Source organism: Argiope bruennichi, chromosome X2, assembly GCF_947563725.1.
Source record: "Argiope bruennichi chromosome X2, qqArgBrue1.1, whole genome shotgun sequence".
In the NCBI taxonomy this organism is placed as follows: domain Eukaryota; kingdom Metazoa; phylum Arthropoda; class Arachnida; order Araneae; family Araneidae; genus Argiope; species Argiope bruennichi.
The window spans coordinates 39,860,801-39,882,603 of NC_079163.1; the positions used below are offsets into that span (position 1 = coordinate 39,860,801).

The window sequence follows — 21,803 nt, forward strand, 5'->3', positions numbered from 1 at the left end:
ATCAGCCCGTAAATTTGTCACAGATAAAAGACAAAATTCATTGGCATATCGATTATATTAGAGCAAATTTACTAGCTATAGACAGCTGTTTTCAGAATTGGAACGGGTTGTGAAAATCAGGATGGGGCTATAAAATAAAACATAATCTGTAGAATGTTTCATTGGTAATAAAGCGCCATCTATTATCAGAATTTTAACACATTTTTTAACGGCCTGCAGCCGTTTCTATATTAAATAATTTCATGAGACAAATATTTACCTTCAAAATCTGTGTAATATAAAAAAAAGGGTTGTTGTCTTGTAATTCCTATTAGTCCAAATTATCTTAGACATATTAATAATTTATGAATAGAAAGTATAGATTAAATAACTTGGAGGGCAGAAATATAGAGGAGATATATTTTATAGATAGAATACATTCATAGAAAATTGTTGCAAATTATATACCTTAAATATCTTAAATATATAAAAAGAAAAATATCACATAAGGCAAGAATTTACCAAAATATATTTTCGTTTTATAACTTCTTGTAAGAAACAAAGCAACATCTCTGGTGTCAATAAATTTACGATTTTCTTTTCCAACCCCATTAGCACAAGATATTGAATACTATTTCTCCTATGATGATCGATATTTTGAATACCAGATAATAAATATTGTGAACAATTGGCTCACAATATTTCTTGTTGGGCATCTTGGCAATATTTATAGTTGTTGTTGAGCATTTTGTACTAAGACGGAAGTTGAAAGACTGATAGGCATTTGATAGAAGAACTGAATACAAACAATATATATAACTATGAGAAAGGAAAAAGAATAGTGGGTCAAAAAAAAGCAAAAAAAAAAAAAAAAAAAACGAAAAAGAAATGTGAGTAAAGTTGATTGGCAGGAAATGATCTCTGTTTGATCTTGCAGAACAATGTAAGATATAATCGAAACGTTCAGCGAAAAGATTCTAAATGTAGGTTTAAAATAAGTCAAATTAATCAAATGATTATGAAATGCTTAAATAAGCATTCAAGTAAAAATATTTTCTATTTTCTTTTATTAAATATAATAAGAATGAAGCTTTGGTTGATAGTAAAATATAACAACTAACTAATAAATTTTACGCAAAAAATAATAGATATCAATTCCATTTTTATTTAGATAAAGATTACAAATGTAAATGATATTGCATTAAATGCTTAGAGATCGGAATTTTTTCTAACTGCGTCAAACGATAATTTAAAAAGGATATATAAAATATTAATGCTGAAGTTCAGGAATTCATAAATAAGAAATTCCACTAGCATCATTTTTATTCATATAAATATAATTCAGTTTTAGTTCTTAGTCTTATTTTATTATTTCTCTTCTCTTTATCTTATTTCTATTATTTTATTTCTCTTTCTAATTTTATCTTAATACTCTTTTAGTCTTATTTTTATATTTATATTTTAATGTAATTAAAATATATTTGAAATCTTAATTTAAAAATGAAAAAAGGAATATAATTTAGCATGTTTGGTTCTCTCTTCTATGCATTTAGATACATATTATACATTTCTTGTATACATTTAGAAAGCGAGACGGATAATTCAATTTAAAACCGATTTTAAAAGTACTTTTTTATTACTAGGTAAATTTTTTATTTAAGTTATTTTCTACTTTTTATTTATTTTATTTATAATTCAATAATATAAATAGTATAGAAACTTAAAATCAATTTTTTTTTTTCAAATTCACTACTAAGTGGTGCCGCGCGTATGGAATCAAAACTTCATTAAACTTTATTATTATTTATAAAATAAATTATTTATCTGCTAAGTGGTAATTAGGTTTTGAAAATATTAAAATGTGTTATCCAAAAAAAAAAAAAAAAAAAAAAAAAACAGCTAGCATACAAAATTTGAAAACTCTAGCAAATCAAGAAGGTACAAAAATTCATTTTTGCAAGCACGAAACAGCTCAAATTATAAAGTAATGTTTAAAAATAAATAAACAAAAAATTCTGACAGGAAAATTCTTACCTGCATCAAAACAATACACATTTCTTGGCCTAGCCATGCAACCTACATCCTTTTCGACCATTTTCATTGGAAGCAAATCTTTGAGTCCAAGTTCGGCATAAACCTGATTTGTTTTAAGTCGACCTTAAAAGAAAAAAAAAGTTAGAAATTATTTGTTTTTTCATGAAATAAAACAGTTACTAAAGTGAGACTGGAAGATTAGGTCAATACTTGGGAGAATCTGGAGAAAATACCTAAGAGGCCTTTCAAAGAAAATTATCCATATTTGCTTTTTAACAAAGAAACACTATCGCATATCTAAAGGTAGAAAATAACCTAAGCAATTATAACTTGATTATGCATATTAGTTTGACCTATAAAAGGATGGGAAAGTTTTTAACTTATGAAAATCGGTTCATTATCGATGGGCTGTTTCAGACGGAAGTTGTTAATCAGACAATAGTTCAAAATGGCACGGTTTTTATATTTAATTCTCAAATTAACAGTTTTATTTTATTCTTGTGAGTCTAATTATAATTCAATTTGCTTGAAGTTTTCTTAGAAAATTATTAATGCGATTAAATGTTTAGATATTTTAAAGATTAAATATGTCCCTATGCATAAATTGCAGTTGTTTATGCTTTACATATGGAAATTTTCTGTACAAATAACGCAATTATGCTACAATAAATTCTCCACTTGACAATTCTTTAATATTTTTAAGGCAAACGATAGCCATTTATGAGGTACTTCTTAATCAGTAAGAATTAATTCCCGAAAATGATTAGGAATTTAAACATTACAGCAGTACGCGTGTAAGTGGATTTGAGTGTAACGTTTAGGTAAATAACAATTTGTTTTCAAAAGATTTTAAAATTTCAAAACATAATTATTAAACAAAACTATGAAAGTTCAAAATCGGCGCGACTATTAACTAGTAGATCTTTATAAAAAATGGTCCAACTTATAATTCGCCACTATAACAAGAAGAAAAAATGAAGTTAAAAATAAAAAAAGTAGGCTTAATATGATAGTAAATAGTTAAGGAAATTAGAACGTTCTCGGCAAGGAAAATCGTTGACACCAGATAAAATAATTTTTTCGTAATAAAAAGTATATCTGAATTAAAATACAGCACATAAAAAAAGAATGAGATGTTTTCATTAAAATACTATATTAAAATATATGTAATAAAATGTGTAATAAATATGTGTAAAGAATTCGTTCTGTAACAGCAGGTCAAAAATGCGATGTGACGCTGTATTCTGCACATACATCGATACACTCTATAAAATAAATAAATAAAAGCTGCGTAATATTATTCCGAAACTAGCACAGTGTGAGTGCAGATTTAATAATTACAGTAAAGTTGCTTTCACCTCAAAATATTTATAGTTAAAATTAAAAAAAAAAAATCTTTGAATGACATAAAATGTGAAGAAAAATAAACTGAAAATTTTTTAATGCAAATAATAGCTAAAAAATATATTACTAGCCATAAATAAATAAAAAACTGTGTAACAAATGCATTATTCTTGTGAATATTACTATACAAAATTTTATATCTATACAATAAAGAGTATTTCTTATATACGTGCTTGAATAAAAAAACAAAACAAAAAAAAACATTTTCGTGTGTGGGAGAGAAAGTAGAAAGGGCTATATTTAGCTGCAAAATATTATATTTTAATTTTTTCACTAAATTTAATTTTGAAGAATTTCGAATCAGAATATATTAAACATTTGCAGAATTGGTGAGGGATTAAAATTGAGAAAACTATTTTTTGATGATATTCAACATCCGTTCCCTTAAATGAAAACATTTTTTTGTTGGACAGAATTGTATTTTTCTTTGAAAGTAGATTTTACAGGAAATACTTCAATGACATTTAAAGAGATATTATTTTAGCATATGATGAAACAGAATTTTTACCTCCATGAAATTCTCTTAATCTGCTAGCAACATCTTGAGTGCTTCCATAAACAAAATTTCCATCAATGTAAGAAGATATAGTGTTAATTTGGAAACGAGGACCTGGAAAAAATTGACAAATCATTTGATAAATAATCATCAATATAATAAAAATTATCATACAAATTTAGTCATAAAGGAATCAATAATTCAGTATTTAGAAATAAACACATTATATTCATTTAAAATATACAGACTGTTTTTACAATCCGTTACTGCAAAATCTGTTTGCATATTTTATCATGTCTTACCGCTTATCGATGTCTATTTCGATTTTACGGAACATTGTATATTATTATTAGCATTTATGGTAATAATATGAAGATCATATAATCAATTAAAAATAAAGGCTTTGTATTTTTTAATCAATTTTTATATAATTTTTAAAATCAATCATAATTTTAAAATCATCAAATCATCAAAAATTCTCACCATCATCAATTTAAAATCAAATCATTTAAAATCATCAATCATCATAATTTTTAAAATCAATCATTTTCAATCATCCCATAAAATTATCAATCAATCATTTAAAATCATCATCATATCTACTATCATCATAGTAGATAGATATGAAATTGTTAATTTAATAGCAATGCTTTACAGGAATTTCAGTAGTCATCCAATGCAAATTATATGAATAAAATTTTCTTATAATGATCTCATAAAATTCCAAAAACAGTATTTTTAATTGTTGATTTTCAAAAACTCGCTTGCCATTGATGTATAAAACATGTGAATAGTATTAAAGGTCCAAAGCAGAATTCCATTGCTAAATTGAATAAAGAAATGGAAACCAGGGTTTCAATAAATGATAGATTGAAAAACAGAAATACTAAAAGTTAATTAAAAATTAAAACACATTTTAACATAAATGACTATTCAATTAAAGATGGAAAAATGTAGTCTTAAATGAAGCTATCATAAACATCAAGAGTCATTACTTCAATTTTTGATAAGCCTCAGAGAGCTCCGAGCAGATGAAGCAAGAATTTCCAAAAATTTCTTTTAGTTTCCCCAAGTCATTTTTAGTATTAACTAAAATTTGATATTAAGCAATTTTGATTGCCTCTGAAGATCTCTTTGGATTAATTTCTCTAGTATAAATACAATTAAAAATGTAGTGATACAAAATATAGATATTGCTTTCAATTATTATCATTGTTAAGTTATTGGCTAGTTGGTGGGATTTGCACTGGTAACGATAAGTAGCATCCTTGCTATAATATGATTATTTTGTCCCCAGTCATCATCATGGTTCATTTTTTGTAAATGGGACCCAGGGCAGTGTATTATTTTGCGGTTTTTTCTGTGCCCTTCATCGAATTGACTTTAAAAAGTGATACAAGCGCATTATGTTTTCGCATCATGCTACCCTGTAAAAATAATACCTGAGGCATATATACCTGCTTTGTCTCATTCCCCCTAGGGCGCTATGCTACCGTCGTTCAAATACTATCTTTCTGTTGATAATGAAGATGAGAACCAAACTCAAATTATTGAGCAGAATCTTTATAGTCATCACAAATATAAAAATATGTGTCAGAAAAAGCACTCAAAGATACACCTAGCACGAAAAATTCTATTAATTTAATAAAATTATTAAGATTCAATTTCTTTAAATTTCAAAAAATCATATTAATGCTCTGTATGAGAGGTAGATATTATCGCATCATCATGTCTACGAAAAACAAGTGCTGTTAGCATTTTTATTATTTTTTAATATATACAAATTCTTATGTTTTTACAGACGATGATTTTCAGTTCAGTTTTATTATAAGTGAGCATGTTGATATTATATTAATTGCTGGCAATTATATTAATTTTGTATGCTATGCTGAGCAATCAAAATGCTTACTTTTGCCATTTGCATACATTAACAAATACTACCGAATTCAGTTATGAGCTTTAAAGCTTTAAATTATTCCTGTCTTATTCACTTAATAAAATATATTTATGGATATTTTAATCAATATATTACAAAGCATGGTTAAATCTAAAGAAGCTATGCAGATATCTATTTACTTGACAATGAAAAGATATATAATAAAATGTATATGAATCTTCTATCGTCATTCAACTGTTAGATAAAATACATCAGCAGAATTGCAAACTACCGGGTTGAATTTGTCTTATAAATATAAATCCAATTAATCCATATGATACCGCTCTGATATCTAGTTGACGATATGATTATGTTCGAGTTCATGGCCCATTCTTGTTTGAACTGTTTGTAAATGACATACCGGAAACATTATCAACATAGTCACGCCTCTTTTAAGAAAATGCAAATGCAGAAAGTTTATAGAGATCACTAGATCGACAAAGAGAAAATATCCATTGTCGAAAAATAATAGGCTATGCTTCTTATTTGCAACCAGTTTAATTCATGCATTTATAATAGCAAAGACATTGACTTGGAACAAAGAATTCTCTTTTCACACATGTCACACCTAGAAAATAATTCTACTTATCCTATTTACAGATCTATTACCCTGTCTCCTGGAGGGATAATCGGAATTCGCTTTCTAGTCAAAATAAAGTTATTGAAACACTTGGTTTCCGAATGCATGCATAATTTGAACACTTTGCTGCTTTTGTAGTTCTAAAATTGATCTTTGCCTTCATAATTTCTTCCCAACCCATATCGTAACTTCTGTACACTAATGGATTGAGTAACGTTCCATATTTCTCTCGTTTCCCATTTTTCATTGTAATCGTTTTGTAAATGTGAAAAAATGATGAGTTTTATACCCACACCATCAAGGTAATAATTACCTGTCAAATCTACTGAGCGTGGAATAGTAGTTATTTAAAAATATGAAATGCATTTACCAAAAGAGTCGACAGCTAAACCTGTCCTTGAAATCTGCTTACAATGTGGATTTTACGAAGTTGGTGTGACTGGCCTTCATTTTGGCAGTCTACAGAATAGCTGATTAACGGTTCAAAGGTTTTTCTTTTCATTTCTGGAGTTAAAATGAGAAGTAGGTCTTGACTCATAGATAGGGTGGATTTATATATACTGTGGCCTTTCCTTCAACGATGCATAGTCAAAGGTAAATCATTTTACTAAATAGCTGCCGTTGAACAATGACTCTTTTGTGCGCTTTGAAAACTAAATAAGTTATTGGTAATATCTGTATTAAACGTAATCGGTTCTTTTATATAAGGAGTTTTTTCAATGCGTATAATGTTTTTATTATAAAACTCAAAAATATAATGCTTTCATTTACATATGGTAATTGTCAACATAAGAATACCTGCATTTTTTTAAATAAATATTTTATACCTGGAAGTATAAAATATTTACGTGCAAAAGATATTATTTTAAATAAAAATAGAGTTAAGATTTTTGTGCATTATTAACGGAAGAATTATTAAAATACTTTAATACTCTAACTGAGTAATAAAGAAGAATCCTAAATTTGTGGAAAGTAATTGTTTTTACAAATCGTTGATTTATGAATTTTTGAAACAATTATGAGTATAATATAAACACTAAATTTCAATTAATTAAAAAAACCAACTTCAAAAATAAATAGTTATAAATTATTAGAAATTTCTCAATCTATTCCGATCCGTTGTTGGCGTTTGATATCTGTAGAGTAATCCGCTTTTTATAATCAATAAATCAGTTGAATCACCAATTTAATCCGATCAGTTGAATCATCAATTTAATCTAATCAGTTGAATCGCCAATTTCACTTTTGAATTCCTAGGAGGCAACATAATCTCGATACAAACGAATATTTTAATTAATTTATTTTAATTAAATTAATTCAAGGCTTAATCAAGATAAAGTAAATAACTTTTTCTTTTTTAATATTTACTCTTTTTACGAATAAATTATATTTGAGACCGGTGAGGGTTAAATAACAAAGCATTTTCAAGAAATGAAACTAAAAAAAAGTCTTTCAGTCTTTTTTTTCTCTCTCTTTCAATTATTAGAATGAAATCACCCAAGTGCAATTTTCAATAATCAAATCGCAGTAAAATTTACTTACCTAATTTGCAGCCAGGTTTCGGTCCTGGGTATATACGAGCGAAGTCTAAACATTGGCGTTTGAAATATTTGTAAAAAGGATCATCATGAGGGACTTTAATGTTCATGCAGTTAGGATGTTGATGTTCAGGAGGAAACTTGCAACACTCGATATCTTGTTTCTCATGATCTGTAAGAAAGTAAATGCATAGCCATTTCAGTAATGTTTCAATATATTTAAAAGCAGAAACTTTCTTTTTAATGAAAAACATTTCAGAGCAGTTATGTATTAAAGTTACCAATTTTTCACTCAAATTTTGAATATCTTACAGGCACTTAAAAATCAGAATAATAGCATCATATCAAATAGGAAACTTTTTAATCTTAAAATAAGGCTAAATGAATAAGTCTTGGTTAAAAATAAACTTCCATTGAATAATTCCCTTCAATATTGATGACAATTTTAAGGCCATTATTTTATTACATATCTTTCTGAAATTGTTTTACACTCTCTAAATTTTATATTTTAAAATCTAATTTAAACTTAATTAATGTCCTAATTTTTTGGCTTGATTTAGCCAATATTAACTTCATTTTAAAATATTCTCTTATTTCCTGATCCTATTACACTTTTTCTATTTAATTAATGCAACAGAAAGCTCTACAAAAATGTTTTAGTCAGTGGTTCCTACTCTTCGAGTGAAAGGATAAAAAATTCCTAACCTAAACAAACTCTTCTAAAAGATACCTGAATTCCGCTACAGACATCAACACGTGTAGAGAAATCCCAATCAGAATCTCACAGTATGTAAACACTGGGGAAAATATTTCCCCTCTCTTTTAAGTTTATTCTCATTTTGTTTTACGTCGTTCTGTGTTGGTGTACTCGCCGCGGCTGCTTGTACATATATCATGTCTTTCAGGATGAAATAAAATGAAGTTTAAAAATTCGAAAAAAATTCTCTCTTCGGCTATGACTCTGCTTAAAAATTATGTTATATATATATATATATATATATATATATATATATATATATATATATATATATATATATATATATATATATATATATATATAATTTAAACATATGATTTTTGAATTAGAAGGCAGTTTCGAAGACAGTGAAGAGACTTTTTAATTTTGACGTCGTTTTACTTCATCCCGGGGAGACATGCATTATGTTCAAGCAGAAGCGACGAGCACACACACAACACAGAAGGACACAACACGAAATGAGGAAAAGCTGATGAAAATTTTATCCCTGTGAATATATGCAGCGAGATTTTAATAGGGATTTCTATCAAATTTAATCACAAGTAAGCGAAACACAGGGATCTTTTAGAGGAATTTTTTTATATCAGCAATATTTTATTCCTTCACTCGGACTGTGGGAACGTGTCGGTGTTTTAGTCGTTTCAGCAATTTTGGAACTCATGTTGAATTAATTTAATAGAAAAAGTGGAATGGGATCAGGAAATAAGAGAATATTTTAAAATGAAGTTAATATGGACTAAATTGAGCTAAAAATTAAGAAATTAATTAAGTTTAAATTAGAATGAAAAATATCATTACATAAATATACATAGATTTTGTAGTCTTTCTTAAAGCTTAAAAAAAGCACACCTTATTTTTTTACTAAAAGATTTGTCTTGTATTAGATATATAGCTCATGTATTACGATAAATATTAATTCCGAAAAGAAGTAAAATATCACATGAAATCATTTTCCACAAATTACACATATAGTAAAATCAAATACATCATGGCTTAAGATTTACATAAATACGTTAAAAAAATCTACGGTGTTTGAAGAAAATTGCTTAAGGAAATTGGACATTAATTTTCTGGGTCTTAGATGTAAAGATATTATAATAGCAATGAATAATGTACGCATGTCCAAGAAAAATTGTTCATTTCACACATTAAGTAAGAAAATGAGAACACAAATAATTTTTAGTGAAATAAATGAGGGAAACAACTGTTGTTGATCCTTATTACACTACATAAGAGAAAAAAGATTGTTTTAATAAGTATGAAATTTTATTTGAGTGAAAAGGAATTTATTTATATATAAATTAATATATTTTTAAAAGCACTTTTTATAATACTATTAAATAGAATTAATATTAAGTAGAATTTTTTATTTTGATTATTTTTTACTTTAAAAAATTATTCCCTATTATAATATTATTTATAGTTATTATTATAAGTTCATTATTATAAATATATCCTTGATATCCATTCTTTCTAAAATTCACCAACTGGTAACTGCGCGGAAAATGGGTTATAATTAAATTCACATTAAAATATATTAAATTCTTAAAGTATTAGACATCGAAAATAAATAAGTATATAAATTTTTAAAACACTGATTACCAGGAAATGAATGAAAAATCGATTACAAAATTCCATCCCTACAAACGTGAAACAAGTTAAGTTAAATAAAGGTTTTTAATGAAATCAGCATTTTCTGAAACACCTCAAAAAGTAAATCATACACACCTCTCTGGTTATTCTCTTTTTAATAATGAAAAGATAATTGCGTGCTTCTCGTGAAACTGTTGTGAACAACATAATCAAAACTTTCCTCATTCATTTGACTGAACATCTGAGATATTATTGATGGCTATTGAAATAAATCAACGGTCAAAAAGGGTCAGGTCGCACCGCGGACATCAAACGCTTTTCATAAACAACGTTACATTCATAAATATTCATTTCGAATTGTTTATTTATGCGGAAGGGTTATACGGTAGAACTGACTTTCAAACTTCATGGAACAATTTTTTATAATTCAATAGTTTCGATAAAAAAATTATTAAAAATGTTTATCAAAAATATGCAGGGTGATTAAAAAGTTCAAAACAGATTTAAAAAATTACAATAATTTGCAAAGAATGGCGCTGTTTTTACCGAAAGGATGGAAAGGAAACCGATTTTTTTCTTCTTGCCGAAACCGAAATTTGATTCGTTGTCGATTCTTAAAATCTATAGAAAGTTTCAAACCGGAATTTTGCTATTGGCAAGATAATGGATTTGTGTAATTGTTTTTCGAATATGTATTCTGTAGTTCTCCATATAAGAACACAGCTGTCAGACAAAAAACCAAATTTTTGCAGCATTAGCACTTTTTCTAATGATATAACAAAAAAAAAAAACGAATACATAATTACTGTGGTCATTGTCTTTTTCTATATAACTCATAGCTTCAACAACAGCAAACCCATTTGGTGGCTTAAAGTATGAATTACTTGTGCAGTGTGCTGCAAATGAATTCTCGTTTTGGTATTAAATATTGTTTGATTTCATTTTCATCCTTTTTGTGTAAACGATAAATTTTTGTCTTAATGCTTTTACAAATAATTTAGTTCATAAGTTGCTCTAAGTTTCTGAATCACCCTGTATTTATCAACATAAATTCCCCACTACTGATGGCAAAATACATATACTTTGTGTTAGAACATAATTATTTTTTACTCTGAAGTATTGTTTTACTTTTTCACAATTAAAACTAATTTAATAATGCAATATTGATATTATAGGGAAAGTTCTATAAATTTTGCTAATAAATTTTTTATATCCTTTTATGAAGTTACAATGTTGTTTGGTTTATTAATTCTTTCTTAATTAATATCACTTTATTCCTTAGCTATTAAACACTGGTTACTATTATTTTTTAGCAGCTATTGAGTCTTCTTGATAATATAACAACAAAAGAGTCAGAATTATAATAATTTCAAAACTGATTAGCTACAAGGATAATTTCAAAGTTAAACAATTTTAAAGGAACAGATTTATACAAAGGTGGGAAAATACAAGTATACCGTGATAATTTTATTTTGGTATCCATTGAGCAACTGAGGGAGGGAAAGTGATGCGTCTTTAATCATAGCATAAGAAAACATGTAGTTTTTATAACACACGCAGTTACGTTTGCCATGCGATTGTGATGTTATATGAATAGACTCTAGAGAGGTATTGCACATGAGTTATATTTTATAAACCATACAAATTTTACTGCAACAATACAGATTTAGATAAAAAATTTAGAAACTATGCATGTAAAAATTTGACAGACAATGTCTTTTTCGTATGAGAATAGCAATACAAATGCGGAATACATGAAATGAATAAAACGTGAAATCCGAGGGCATAAATGTGAATTAACTTTATAAAGGAAGCTGAGGAATGTTTGTAGGTGAAATTTTCTATAGAAATATGAAGGAAAAGTTCAAAAGAGATGTCTTAACAATGTAACTTAAGTAGACAATTATCAGATTCGTTTACTATTAGAAAAACTTTGATTCGAAAGTAAAACAAGAACAGTGATCTTCTTTCTATCTATCTATTACTCCTAAATCTTTTTACCAAATTAAAAAAAATCTGCTTGTCAGAAAACTCTGTGAATTTTATCTCGTAAGCCGAACAAATCAATGAAGAAACGTTTTCCAAAATTTCGATGGATAATGTTGATAAAATTTATATATTTTGAAGCTGTTTTTTTAAAAAATATTTTTGGTAGTAGTTGTTATTTTAGAGAGGGAAGATTCTGAAAAGAAATGTAACTTTTTTTTAGTATTTCTGAGCAATGAATAGAAATACTTATGTCAGATTTACAGAATAAAGACTGGAATTAATTTCTAGGGAAGCAAACTAGTTTGATATTTTTTTAGAAAAAACATGTCTGAAATTAATCAAGCTTGTTTTAACTTAACTTTTAATTGTTTCAAAGGTAACTGTTTAACTTTGAAGTTTTAACTTAAAAGAGCTTTGAGTTTTGAGATAAAAAATTTTCAGCAAATGACTGATAAATTAATACTCTCCATCTTATAATAAATTAATCATTATTTTTTCACCCCAAGTTGGATTATTTTCTTGTCGAACGCTATTCAGTGTGTTTTCCTTTGTGAGGGCTTTAAAAAATTATGAATTTTGCTGCTTAATTTCATTCCACTCCCTCCACCCCCAAAGTAATATGTTTTGGGTAGAGCCTTTCTTTCTTCATGCAGTTTAGTTAAATATAACTATGCAAACTTAGAATTTTAGATAATTCATTCTAAAATTCTCTATTTATGCTTTCTCTAGTATTTGAGAATACTTGAAAGAATACGGATTTTAAAATTCTAAGTTCACGAAACGATATAAAAATTTATTACAAAATTCTATCTTTACAAACATGAGATACATCAATTGAATAAAATTGTATTCAAACATTCTCATAGTTTTATTTATCTAGCCTTTTAATAAATGTGCATTTTCTTACAACTGTGTAGGGGATTTTGATTGTCGAAATCAAGAAAGTCCAAAATAATGCAACTTCTAGAAAAGTGCATAAGAAGAGAGTACAAAAGGTTAAATGACTTCCAATTTCTGTTATCATGTATAATTATTTCATGTGTTTTTAATCTCAAAAATTATGTCAGATAAATTAAAATAGCGCATTTATTTCACTCATTCAAAAATTCGTAAAGAAAAAAATATATATATTCTTGCAATTGTGAAAAATTAATTTGAATTCACTTTTAATTCTTTTCTTTTGCTAAAAAAAACATGATTAATTTAAGAACTGAAAGTAAAAACACGGGTTAAGATTCTGATTTGATTTGTTAGGGTTGCATCGTAGGCTGAAACAACATAAGAATTATTGGAAACGGACCTCAAATTCTTGAATTGAAGTAAGATAATATCTGAGCTAACTGATTTATATGTAGATACCCACACCAAAATGAAAATATTTAACCATCGGCAGTAGATTTAGACTTTCCACAGGCCTGCATATGAGATGGCTTTTCGGCAAAACCCGGTTTTGAAGTCAAGATTCTGCTGCCAGACCACCACTACCAAAGCACTCCCCCATTCTTTCATTCCCAAAGAAAGGTGGAAAAATTTTGAACTGCTACAGGAAAAAATTTATTTGAAATATCTATATCAAGTAACATTCCGATATTTGATGTCTGAAATCTCCTTTTGTTCAAATTTTACTTTTACAGTATATTATTAGATAATAAATTTATAAGACAGTTATATGTGATATCATGTAAAAATGGTTGCTTTTTTTCAATAAATTTCTTGTAGATTTCGCAAGCACAGTGCCTCCTTGCTAAAACAGCTGATGTGGAAATCCCACCATCGCCTCTGCAGATTGAGCGGATAATCAATCACACCTACTTTACAATCAAGTCAATCTGCTATTCAAGAGGTTGGTGGCCAAATTCCCAATATATCTGCCCCTGTGATATGGATTCACATTTTCTTTTTGCTGTCTATAATCTACACCGGCAACAAACAACAGCGGAAAACATGTCCTACAAATTTACACGATCGTAATTAATTAGAGTTCAACCCCCAGCTCAGAATATTCTTCTCAACAGATAAGAGATAAGCAGTCCTAAGGAAATAAAAAGCGTCAAAACAACTCGAAAAAGTATCATCCAAAAGTTATCATGCTTCACATTTTTTATGGTAATTCCTACTGTACACACATGCCTATAAATAGGCCACTGGCAGAAGACTGGGCCATGAGGGCAAATGTCCGTCTGGTTTTCCCTTGGAAGCGGAAAACAGATGGTTAAAGGCTATCCCATAGATGCCGGCGAACTGGTGTGAATGAGTAAGATAAAGGACACCACTGAACCAGTTTTCAGTCGCAGTTTTGTTATATGATTTCACTTCCTACCTTTTATATTATGAGGTAGGGTTACTCCTTTTTTTTCCTGCAAAGAACTTTCGTGTTGCATTTCGCTGTCAGTGACCTAGCCAAGGTTCGCAGTTGAATCTTAATAGATATCGCCTCGTTTCAATAAGTAGGCCTAATTAATTGTAAAACCGGATCTGTTTCTAGCCTACCCGTTCCACTTTACTCTCTCTCTAGTGTAAAATCAATCATTGGTAAGTGTTACAAGAGTAAAAACGGTCGTGCTCATACATAAATTAGTGATTATAATCAACGGCCAAGGTCGCATTCGCTAGGTACCCGCATAATAGCTTCCCTACGGAAAAATTATTTCCATGATTGCGTAAAAGAAGCATGTAATGGAAAACTGAAAGTGTAAATATCCTTCATAAAAGAAAGTTTTGCACGTTAAAGAAATTGAATAACAAATTTCGAATACTTAATGATTTGTAATTAAATACGATTAAAATTAATTATGAAAAAGAAAAGATTAAGAGCTTAAGAGATTTGATTTAATCAGCTTTAATGTACTAGCCATTTTGTTACTAATATCAGCAGGTGAATCTATATTAGCTAGACTAAAGACACTGTTGTTTGCAATTGGAAAATTGGTTACTTTGAATAAGCTCAACTTCAACTTTGTTTGACTTTTTCTTTACAATCATTACATCGCATTGTGTAATAATAAATCATTCGTCTAAATGCATAAAGATATGTTAATTAGAGGCAAAGAAAAAAGACTTGCCCGGTCAAGATTCACACCTTTCGAGTTCTTTTTAGAAATTGTATCTAATAAATATGCATTAGCGATGGTTGAATTTCTTATTAACTATATTAACTCTCTGACCGGAATATCGGTCATTGCGACTGCTGAATTTCATGCAAAGTAGTCGAGTATTCAGAGAATGTTCTTGTTAGAAGGTTAAGAAGGAGGTGATATTTTTTGAGTAAAGCCAAGACTATATATAAATTACCTTTGAATATTGGCAAAATTCTTTTCCAATTTTTGATAACCTTATATCATGAAATTTGAGTTATGATTGTGCCAACAAAAGTCTTATTATATATTGTAAATAAAGCAAAATACAGAAAAAAATTCACAGAATTATTAATAAACTAAATCCAATCTTCGTAATAATAAAACTAAAATGAAGAAAAATGTCACGAAGAATTTCAAATTCAGTTTTATAATAAAAAAACGAATGTGAAGGTTTCTCTTAAGGACATACTGAAGACTTCATACCTTAATAAATTTTCAAATATTTAATCTAGATTTTAAAAAAATTTTAAATTATTGGTTTTTAGATAATAAAATATATGATAAACCTTCAGATGTCAAGAAAGAAATAATTCCATCAATTCAGTTATTTTTTTCATTTTTACAATCTATAAATTTGTTGCATTTTTCAAGGATGAAAAATAGCTAATTTAAATAAAGAAAAAGTAAGCGAGAAATGTTCGGCGCCACAGGCTACAAGCATTTTGCCTCTTGCTATTTGATCTCTATTCTGATTAGAGAAGTGTTTTGCTACTTCCTGTGATTAATTTTCTGACAATATGTTTCTTATTATTAACAAGTCCTACCTCTGTGTTCTTGCTGTCAATTAAGGAAGCTAATTAATGCAATTTATTATCATTATTCTTTCAGATTGTATTGAGAATACTTCTTATTTGTTGTCACATTTCATCGATGCCTTAGATATGACCTAGTGACAGATTACAAAGAATAAAAAATGGCGGGGACTAGATAACTTAATTAGTAAAAAACTGGATGAATGATTTTATGAATCACCGGTTCAGTAGAAGAGCTTTATCTTCTACTGAATACCAGATCTTTAAAAGCTGTGTGGTACTGGTTCTTTATATCAAAGTGGGTTGTAATAGTTCCGAGTCGGGATATGAGGCCTTCTTTATATTAACATATTATGATCTTCATAGGGTTTTTAAAACATAGAATAAATTGTAAGGGAAAATTATTTTTAGACGTCTCATTATCTAATTTCAAATTACCCCTTTTAAATCTTCATTACCGCCGATAAATCTTACTTTAATTTGAAAAATCAGTCCTTATAAGCGTATTTAATCTGCGAACTGGGGAATTAACTTTTTAAAAATTTATATCATTGTGAGATGTTTCGTCATAACCAGTTAACAGGTTAAAGGAGCACCTCAACAAGAATGAAAGGAATATGACCACTATATCCTATATTAAGTGACTTGGTTCTGTATTCTTTTCCATTACAATGCCTATTCTAGACTGTATGGTTAATACAAATCTTGCAAAACAACAAATATAACCTGCTAGCAGTAAGTTTTTTTATCTACTGGAAAGCTGCAAGTTCTAAGTTTCAATGGAATCAATTCACATTGCAAATATTGCAAACATAATTGTGCGTACCGTCGTTTTTCCAACTGAACATTATTTAGGGCTATTATATGACCACTTATCCTCTCTTCTTCAGCAAGATGGGCAATGGATATCAAAATTAATTTGGTGTAGTGCATTAGGCGTGTATTACGTGATCATGAATTCAAAAGGCTACAATCGCGCCATGAAGTGTTTTTGTTGAAACAAATCGTGCAAAGTTGAAACAAATAACAAAGCAAACATCCTTTTCTCAACACCTATTTAATCATCACTTCATGCTACACCCAATTTTGTTGCCTCCCCTCTTTCTCAATGCTGCTGAAACAATCGGAGTCTGACCTTTGTCTGCGTAGCACGCATTTTTTTACAGTTCTTTCTTTCATGACCTCAGTTGAGTCTGGGTTTGATTTAGTTATGAATCAATTTCTTTTCTGCATTCAAAATAAATTCCATCGTGCTGAAAAGGGCGATTTTTAGATTTAATGTACAGTGTTTTCAATTCATTTTTTTAAAATTTTTTAAACATTTTTGCCTTGATTTTTATGCTAAAAACATTCGAGTTATTTTTAGAAATGTTAGCTTAATTTTCCAGGTAATATGCAACATTTTTTTTTTTAATTTTGTAATAAGCTTTAAAGATACCGTATTATTTTTCAAATGGAAAAATCATGCGATTTATCGCCATTACAGTAACAACTAATTAAAAACTTAAAGTTAATTACTTAAAGTTAAGGACCGTTTTTTAATAAAATATTAATGAATATTATACATATTCCTTTATACAGATTCAATTTTGACGCTGAGAGTGATTTGGATCTTACCTAATATGTTATTATATAAAAGTATAAAAGTTAAAATGTTCAAGAAAAAAAAATTTCGTATGGAAAATGTGTAAATATTACCCAATGTCTAGACTTAAATATTACTCAATGTTTGTCAATCTAACAAAATCCAAGTAAAATTTAAAGAAATGAAGGATTAATCTCAAAAGTTTGAAGAAGGGAACTTATTAAAAAAGTATATTTAGAGTAAAATGGAAAAAAAAATTTTTTTTTCAATGTTTGCCATTCTTTCTTAACGAAACGCTTATATTTTCTTTCGATTACAAGTGCAGTTAGACAACAACAATTAGTGCTGTGTTTGATTACGTTACTAAAATTATATTAATTACGTTAGTTAAATTATCTTAAATTATGATGATAAGCCTTAATATGAAAAGAACATTTTGAAAATAACATATGAATAGAAGATTCTATTTATTGTTCCAACTAAGGATGCGTTACTTTTACATAAAACATTTACATCTAGTCAGTGCTTTTATTGCAAGAATAAACTTCATATCTTGAAGATTAATAAAACGTCATTAGGAACATTACATAATTATGAGCCATATTCAAATGTTGATGATAGCATCTGAACTAGTATTCCACGGTAAACTTTTACAACACACCAGCGTATTTACTGGTTTGATTGTAGAGATTTCTTGTCGTTAAATCTTGTTTAGCTATGCTGGGCATAATATATATGGTTGAAAAATTAACTTTAGAATATGCAAACAGATTCAGGTAAATGAGGAGATTAAATCATTGAGAGGTCAATTGGCTTATTAAGAGCAAAGTTAAAAAGCACAAATCAATAGAAACAATGGCATAAAATCCAATCAAAGGGAAAGAATATTAAAAGCCGAATTCAAACGCTAGACAAAACAAAAATGTATTGAAAAGTAAGTATACAATTATTGAAATTTAAAAAATAAAATTTAAGAAGTTTGTCACGAATGATTTTTGATAATATTAATCTCCTAAAATCACACCAATATGAAGACGGTTGAAATAGCACTACAATGCATGTCAGTGATGGATGCTTTCGTTTGACGCTTTACAGTAGCTTTCCATTGCTGAAAGCATACCAAGAATTATTTAAAAAAATTATTCACATAATGGTTTCAATGATTTGTTTCTTGGTTAAGTAGAAAGGGCATCACTTCTGCTGATGCACCAACTTGAGTTTGTCTACTCTGCAACTTCATATGTGATGTAATGGTCTCATATTTACGACAGAGGTTTTGTGGAAATGAAATTCGTAAAGCCACGACTTTGCTGATATTTAGGAAATGTTAACTGTTTCATTTGGTATTAAATAATTTTTATTGTTACTTTAGTAATGATTTCCCAATATAATATAAACATTTATGGCACTAATTTTATATAGGATTATAAGAGAACTGTCTTTCTGCGTAGGAAAAAAATCTAATTAGTTCAATTGATATAGCTTCTAAATTTTTGTCAAGAGGCTGGCAACTGAGCAAAATTGATTTATATAAAGCCCAACTTATAAAGCACTAATGCATGGACATCATTTATTAGACCAAATGACCACAGCAATGTCAAGGAAATGTCTAGTATCTTACAGCGCATACTGGCACCATTGTTAATATTAAGAATTCCTGCTCCGAATAACGCTGAATGCCATTTTACTGTCAGCATTATTATAGCTTTAATTTGAAAAATATATTAGCTTTGCCTCCCCTCCCCAAATATTTAGATTTATTTGCAAATATTGCATATAAATATTGATTATAAACAGTTCGCTGGATTATTAAAAAAAGATTAATGCTTAGGGTTAAAGAGATAAGTGATGCAAGAAAATTTCAGAAAGGAAAATGTCTCATTCACAGGGTTTTAGAATTACTATAAATATCTTCGGTTAAATAGGTCTACATAATAAATGTTAAACGATAATATTTAAAGTGACTTTCAATCTTTTAAACAAAGAATTAACAAATTAAAATTCATGAATTAATTTATTGGGGGGGGGAGAATAAAGTATTTACTTTTTAAATTTATTTGGCATAGCACTGCGTAAACGTTACCCATATATATATCTTCTGAAAAAATTGTTTGCAAACTTTATTAATATATACTTATGCGAAACTAAAACAATATCTAATTTTCTGTTGTAAAACATCATTTTAAACAATTTAGTTTGCACGAAACATTCATAATAATAATAATAATAAACTTGTAGAAACGAGACACAGAAATGTAAAATATAGAACAGTTAGTTCGCACTTAGCATTTATTTTAACACCATTTATAATAATCGGAATATCTTATTTAGAAAAGCCAAAATAATAATAAATAATTTTTTTTTAATATTTAGAAGAAAAAACAAAGCAATTATTCAGTTTGAAACATGTTATCCTTTTTACTTTGCGAAGTAAAAGTGATCATACTACTATCAGATGGCGATTAGAGCTTTATTTTTTACTAGAAGCAAGAAACAAATTAGAAGATCAACTCCATTAGAAACATCATTTTCCTTAACTGAACAGTTCAAACCCATCATTTTCGTATTCATTAATGTCCACAACTTCCTCGAAACGTCGTTGGTTCTCGAAAGGCAGATGGAATTCATAGAGACTCATGTAATTGAACTACTTAATACCGCATCCTTCAGGAATATAGCTTTCTCGATTCTACTTAACCCAATTTTTTTTTTGTATAAAGTCAAAGTTGAATAGCACGCCAAAGGAAAGTAGTGAAACCACAAAACGAATGGTTACTAGAATGTACATCTGCAAAACATCGTATCCTAGTTCGAGAAAAAAATTCCGAACATAACTTCGAAAAAATATCTAGAAAGTTGCAACACGTTGATAAATAATTACGAGCTGAGAATTTAGAGAAAGTTGAACTTCTAAAACGAAAAATTTGCAATCAATTCGTCAAACACTAAGCAAAGCCCTTTTTTATACTCTATTTAATAAACTCATTTACAAAATCTAAATTTAATAAATATGCATAATTAATTCGATGCATATATCTTAATTCATCATAATTATTTTAATATAATTTTGCAGTTTCGTTATGGCATCTTTCAGATTTTAAGATTCATTTGCAGAAGTGGAACTTTATTCAGGAAGATTCAAAATTCTTTAGATAAAATTAAAGGGTAGGACAGGAGCACAAAAAAATATATTATTTTTACAATGCACCAAGGGGTCGCAAATTCAAAATGCTGATGTCGTAGAAAGCTCTATGTCAGTATATTAAATTAAAAGAAAATGATTCATTAGATAGTTAGTTATAATAACGTCCCGCTTTAAGCAACACTAGGGCTATTGTGGGACGGACCTCGTAATTTTGAACCGCGGTCAGATGACGAGAACGACACCTTAGCAGGCACCCCCCTCTCCACACCAGCGGGAGGACGTTTGGCCTTGATGGATTTAACGTGCAACAGATCCCCTTACACGACGGTTCTTCGGTGGAATCGGGTCTCGAACCTGAAACCCTATGGCTCGAGAGCCGAGACCTTACCATCAGGCTCCCCGCGGCCCGATTCATTAGACAGAGAACACGGTAAAAGATAAATGGAATAAGAATTTACAATAGCGCAGTAATACAGTGTCAGGAATAATAATATTCGAAGTGTATATAGTTCGGGCAGCAAGTTTTTTGAATACTTTAAGTACTCCAATGATTTGCTGTTTATACTGTGTCCCACGTATTGTATCTGTTATGCGTACAACTTTTAATGTTGTTTTTCAAGCAGCTGTATTGTTATGCTGTTGGGAATTAATATTTCATTGTATCTATGTTTGAACATTTTATCTAATGGATTATTTTCTTTTGATTAATTCATTGGCAAAAATTCCTCTATGGTAGTGGATCCTTGCGCTTGCAATTCTAAGTAAAGTTAACTTGCATTTGTATGTCTGACTTAAACTTTGTTTCGAGACTTTTAATTATCCTGCATATTCAAGAAGACTGTTATCATTTAATTTCAGTTTCTCACTTAGTTTTTAAG

The 21,803-nt window shown here is 28.6% G+C and overlaps 1 protein-coding gene across 2 annotated transcripts in view; it reads right to left on the bottom strand.

Annotated features, from left to right (window-relative positions):
• Window positions 1-21,803, bottom strand: part of LOC129960342 (chorion peroxidase-like) — a 147,630-nt gene that overhangs the window by 21,774 nt on the left and 104,053 nt on the right. For both annotated transcript variants that reach the window (XM_056073717.1, XM_056073718.1), the window contains exons 7-9: window positions 7,972-8,139; window positions 3,926-4,027; window positions 2,014-2,136 (exon numbers count right to left, since the gene is read on the bottom strand). In XM_056073717.1, the coding sequence (XP_055929692.1) occupies window positions 2,014-2,136; window positions 3,926-4,027; window positions 7,972-8,139 (393 nt within the window). The remainder of the gene's footprint in view (window positions 1-2,013; window positions 2,137-3,925; window positions 4,028-7,971; window positions 8,140-21,803) is intronic.